A 6,000-nucleotide genomic window follows, 5' to 3' on the forward strand; every position below is an offset into this window, starting at 1 on the left:
CTATAATGAATTAATAATTGGCCCGGTTCATGGACCTAATTCAATTAATTTATAAATTAATTTCTACTCCACTAAAAGAAATTAATTGAACTTCAATTAAATAATAAATAACCACTAAGTCAAGATTGCACTTTGACCCCTCTATGCATAATTAGTTATCGGATAAATAAAACCATCAATCCGACTACTTAATTAATATATTTATTTTGGTACCATTGATTATTTCTGGCTCGATCACAATAAAAACATTTGTTTGACAAAATAATAATTTAAATAAATAAATATATAATAAATCATTTTGTCTAAAAACATACGAAAACCTTCGAATTTACTTTATGATCAACCATAATCAATACAAAATAAATATAAGTAGTAATGATGCAAATATTGAAAATATAACCCTTTAACTATTAATTACATAACTACCCAAAGTGTCGGTTTAAGGATTCCGAAGAATCCGCCGAATAAATCAAGTAATTATTAATTAATAAAAGAGTATAATTTTCTCATGCTTAAGAGTCAAATGCTATGACGATGATAGGGAGCAATTACATACGACGGCTCTCGCAATATATCTCAACCTAACGCAGATCCAGTTCAAGTCTTAATTAATTATGAGTCCATCCATAATTATCGATTATGAACAATTTATAATTACTATTTATATATCATGCATTAATTGCCATCACATATATATATATATATATAAATATTTCTCGTAATCACAGGGACACTATTAATTTCATAGTGAATCAAAACATAATACATTGAATTCACCAATTATATAAATCATAAATATTTTAGATATGTCAGGAACATATGTCACTATAATCCAAATAGAAATTTGCTATGCTAGGACATATAAATTCCAATACGTGTTGCAATCATTAGTAGACAGGTCCGGTGTGCACTGCACAAGTGAATATATCCTCTGAAACACTGAAGTTTGTCTCTTGGACTGCAAACTTCTTACCTGACCCGCCACTTGCTGCCCGAGTCGCTAACTCGTTCATTGCGCTCCCCATCACCTCCATAAACCGCACAGGCTCGTTGGTCACATTTTGTGGGTTCCACATAGTTATCCCAACTGATGAGTCCGCAATGGAGAAGATATTTCTGTTGGAGTGACGTAATAAGCAAAAGTCATACCAAATCACGGCCTCTGTCCTGTTGGGACACCGCTGCAGTATCTCTTGACTTGCATTTCGGACACAATCGTGACATTGATCGGTGGTGACATCGCCCCGGCATAGAAAGAGGCCGTAGACGGCATTGGGGCTGCGACCGGCGATGATGCTATAGAATCCGGTGTCGGGTTTGGTGGCGTTGGAGGAGAGGTTGGAGAGGAGGAGATTGAGATTGGCATGGTAGGTGCTGTTAAGAGTAGTGCTGTAAGTCGTGGTGTTTGGACAGTAATCTGAAAGAGGTTGGGAGCTGCTTTTAGTGGTGAGGAGGCTAAGCAAGCAAAGAAAGTAGAGAAGGGCTATGGAGATATTAAAGGAAGGCATAGTGGGTGATCAATCAATCTCTTGCTTGGATTTGGGCATAGAAAGAGGTTGTTTGGTTTATCAAAATCGATCAGATTGAGATATAAGTTCACAGGAAATGAGTGGTGAAGGTGTTAAGGGTTGAGGCGGCTTAGAAAGACTCGATTGATTGGAGTCAATAAAGCAATTATGATTTTTAGTTTGGAACTTTCACCAGATTGTTCGTTGTAGAAAATAATGAGAGAGTGATGACATAATTGATGAGGATAGGAGTGGAATGGATATGATAGGTTGGAATTTTCTTTGCACATCGCACCAAGAAAAGGGGTCACCCATTTTTGCCTTGGTCATTTGGGTTATCTGAATCATTACCAAATTTTAATTTTTAACCAACATAGTGGATCAAGAAGATGCAAAGCCACGCTTTAATTTTTAAAATCTATTCCTTTGATTAGATAATTCTTATTTATGAGAATAAAAGCAAATGTATCATGAAAGGATTAGTGGTCTCCAAAAATTTAGTGGAGGGTTGCCAACTTTGTATTAAGTGACAAAATAAAATATATGACATCTCGTTCAACCTCACAAATTTTTTTTTTTTAGTTTCATGCTTTAACTGAAATATTAAATTTTTAAAAATTAATAATTTTAAGGGGGCATTACATAAATTTTTTATATACATATATGAAAAATAAAAAAATTACTATATATATTATATAAGGAGGGCAAGTGCCCCGGGCATACACTGACTCGGCCCCTTGATTCCTTTGAAACTAATTCTTCGAGTAACAATTAATTATTTTTAGTGCAAGTATCTCCATGCGGTGTAATATCTTTCTTCACAAGGGAACCAACAGTAACACATTGTATATTTGGATCTTAAAAAAAATTAAAAAATTTTGAAACGAAATCCATTACATGCATTTCAAATTTATAATGTTAAAATATAAGGGTGGCACTGACCGAATTTAAAATGTTAAAATAAGAAAAGCACTGAGTAAATGATAAAATTTAGTTCTTATTTGTTATTCTTTAAGGAAAAAAAATGTTTTCTAATAATCAAACAAGTCCTTAGTAATTTTCAAATTTATAAAATCCAATCATTTCTTAATGGCATATTCAAAATAGTATAATATCTCATTTACGTTAACTCTTTCAAATTTTGTTTGTTCCAAACAAAATAATTTTCATTTGCATATATGTCCTTTAGGATTTAATGATGGTTATACACCTTTAGTGTTATTTCGGGAACTTGATTAGTAAATAAGAGGAAAGAGAAGATAGGAGGACATCCGTTCAATATTGCCCCGATAGGTCCTGTTAGGAGACTAAGAGATGCATTTTTGGAGTGATTATATGTCAAAATGGGGTTTTTGTTTGACTAGTAATGCTGAAAATTCAAAAAATAGCAATAGGTGAGTACAAATGCTAATCTCTAGACCTCTGACGATACATTCATAGTCTGTGACGTTGAATTTATTAATTTCACACTTTATAGCATACACTTATTTAACTTACATTATCTAGGGTGTAGTTCAGTAATCGATGCTTCATTCAAAGACCATTGGACAGACTTGCTTGTATATTGATCTGACTCCAGCCCTTTTGGTATGCTCGAGTCAGTTCTGCTACCGCCAAAGATAGGAGGATGTTGAGGCAATTGTAGGGTACCGGAATAACGGTTGAGCAAAAGAACCACGGATGCCATGGAGGGCCTGGCATCCACATCTTCTTGAACACACAGTAAGCCAATGTGGATGCATCTCATGACTTCCTTTCTTGAATGAGAATCTGCCAGAATTGGATCCAACAATTCCATGGATGTTCCATTCTTCCAATGTTTCCATGGATGTTCCATTTATGTTTAACAATCATCCAAATGCTGTGTACTTAATACTATGACTCACAATATAGAAACCAAAAATAAATAAACCATTTCTTGGCCTTTAGAACATCTATATACACAGTATATATGTTTATTTAAGATCCAATTTTTTTGTTTGCTTATTCAGATGGTGTCTTATGGAGATAATGTATTTTAAGGAGTAGAACATAAAAAAATAGTTAAATTCAATAACTCTATAAAATTTTTGAGATGGGCCAAACCAAATAGGAAATAGTCGAGGCTTTTGTTGGGGACGAATTCATAGATAAGCAACTTTTCTTCTCTTTCCAAGCAGAATCCCAGCAGTCTAACTAGATTTCTGTGTTGAAGCTTGGCTACCAATACAACTTCATTCTTGAATTCTTCTGCACCTTGTCGGGACCTTTTGGATAGTCTCTTCACAGCTATCTCTTGTCCAGTTGAAAGTGTACCCTGTTTATTTATGTTATAATGATAATCAATTATTGAATATTTTACCTGAAACTTCATAAACCTGCAAAGTTTTGGAGTGTCTGAATTTGGCATGCTTAAAATCATGGACGAACTATATAAAGTATTGTCTTTTGGTCCTTAAATTACAAAACTGTGAACAATCAAAGTGGTCTAACCTATCTATGAATTTGTGAGAACTGAGAATTATGAACTTCCACTGTTTGTTGGAATAGCATTGGTAATTGTATCAAATGTAGTGGTTCTAAAATGTGAACATAAACACGAGCACTAATTCATAAGATGTTATTGTCCCATGCACCAGTATGTATATTTTGGACTGTTGTACTAAATTACAGAATGAGTGAAAACTTGGACATCCCTACTTTATTTTCCAATCTGTAAATTTGAACATACACATTGATAAATTTATGAACCAGTACATAATTTTTTATACGCCAAAATTACAAATCGATGTGTATTGGCAATTGGGGTTTTGGTCTTTAACAAAGTATGTACGGATGGAAATTTATGGTTTGGTAATTATTTTCCGAAAACTTTAGAAATGGAATTGGTCCAACTAGTTTTTCATACTTCAGTAAACATGGGTTCTGAACAATATAATTTGGTTGTTGTCCTTGAAATAAAGTACATGTACTAACCACTTACCTTATAAACCGCACCAAATCCACCTTCACCAATTTTGTTTTGATGAGAGAAGTTATTTGTGGCTGCTTCAATTGTTACAAAATCATATGACAAGGACTCTATTTCTGTGCTATCATCCCCAACTACACAATCAAACATGAAATGTATTATTGAGGTTCCTCCTTTTCCTGCACCAAAGAGAGAAAACTGCTTGATTGGAAATTCTCTATGAACAAATAATATTTTCCTTGATCAAACTGATTTTGTAGACAACAAAATAAATAAAATAGTAAGACTAAAGGGTAACATAATATGGTAAGTATTTATCCAAACCAGATCCTCTCATTGCATTGCTAACAATTTTGATCACTCCAGCAATGGGCTTATAAATTAAATTTAATACATTATACTACCAACAAATTCATGACCTCATAGAGTACATATTTACCGGTACTAGAACCCGGAGGAGGAGGAGGAACTGGCGCAGGCACTGGTGTAGAGGCAGAGATATTGAAGAAAGGGTGAGTCTCGTAACGAATATTACAGCTCGGAAACAGAACTCTTCCCCCCTGCTTTCCGCCGCAGCAACTTGGAAGACGTGCTATGGCATCTCGAAGGCAGGTGTTGCAATCATCGGTAGACAAGTCTGGTGTGCACTGTACAAGCCCATACAGCTTCTGAACCGCTGTGAAGTCAGCTACTTTAGCACCAAATTTCTTACCTGACCGGTTTGTCTCTGCCCAATCCGCTAACTCATCCATTGTGCTCGCCAACAGCTCCATAAACCGGTCAGGTTCCTCGCTCACATTCGTAGAGTTGGGCAGAGTAATCCAAACAGATATGTCCATTGTGGAGAAGATGTTTCTGCTTGAATAACCCAATAAGCACTCGTCATACCAAACCGTGGTAACGGTCCTATTGGGACACTCTTGTAGGATTTCTTGACTTGCAGTTTTGACACAATTGTGACATTGATCGGTGGTAACATCGCCCCGGCATAGAAAGAGGCCATGGACTGTGTTGGGGCTGCGACCGGCGGTGGTGGTATAGAATCCGTTGTCGGGTGTGGTGGCGTTGGAGGAGAGGTTGGAGAGGAGGAGATTGAGATTGGTGTGGTAGGTGGTGTTAGGAGTGAAAGTCGTTGAATTTGGGCAGTCACTTGAAAGAGGATCGGATCTAATTTTTGTGGTGAGGATGAGCAAGCAAAGAAAGAGAAGGGCTGTGGAGTTATTGGAGAAAGGCATTGTGGGTGATCGAACTTTGTGTTTTTTTTTTTTTTTTTTTGATAATTAATCTTTATTAGTAAAAAACAGAAAAAGAAAAAAGAGAAGCACTGAGATTGTCTTCCTTAGTTTTTTTTTTTTTTTTTTGAATATTCAGAAATGAGTGGTGAAGGTGCAAGGGGTAGAGCATTGCAGAGAATAATGACATTGATGAGGACAGGTGTCGAATAGTGATGATAGGTTGGAACTTTTCTTGCATTTAAGAAATGGGTGACCCATTTTGGCCTTGGTTTTATTGGGTTATTTTGTGTGAATCATAAATCATTCT

At 35.6% G+C, this 6,000-nt stretch overlaps 2 protein-coding genes across 2 annotated transcripts; both read right to left on the minus strand.

The window, feature by feature from the left end:
• Positions 1-728: 728 nt before the first annotated feature.
• Positions 729-1,724, minus strand: LOC132307689 (putative cysteine-rich receptor-like protein kinase 9). The gene has a single exon (XM_059805520.1). It carries the CDS (start codon positions 1,506-1,508, stop codon positions 888-890), a length of 621 nt encoding a protein of 206 aa, XP_059661503.1. The 5' UTR covers positions 1,509-1,724; the 3' UTR covers positions 729-887.
• Positions 1,725-3,400: 1,676 nt separating this feature from the next.
• On the minus strand, positions 3,401-5,762 carry LOC132307682 (cysteine-rich receptor-like protein kinase 25). Its single transcript, XM_059805508.1, has 3 exons — positions 4,898-5,762; positions 4,471-4,637; positions 3,401-3,804 (listed from the first exon to the last, which is right to left on the minus strand). The coding sequence occupies exons 1-3, from the start codon at positions 5,691-5,693 to the stop codon at positions 3,526-3,528; spliced, it is 1,242 nt and encodes a 413-aa protein (XP_059661491.1). The 5' UTR covers positions 5,694-5,762; the 3' UTR covers positions 3,401-3,525.
• Positions 5,763-6,000: the final 238 nt, after the last annotated feature.

The sequence above is a fragment of the Cornus florida genome, unplaced genomic scaffold (genome assembly GCF_030987335.1).
Source record: "Cornus florida cultivar Cherokee Brave unplaced genomic scaffold, ASM3098733v1 CherokeeBrave_3.0.0_Hap2_Chr01, whole genome shotgun sequence".
In the NCBI taxonomy this organism is placed as follows: domain Eukaryota; kingdom Viridiplantae; phylum Streptophyta; class Magnoliopsida; order Cornales; family Cornaceae; genus Cornus; species Cornus florida.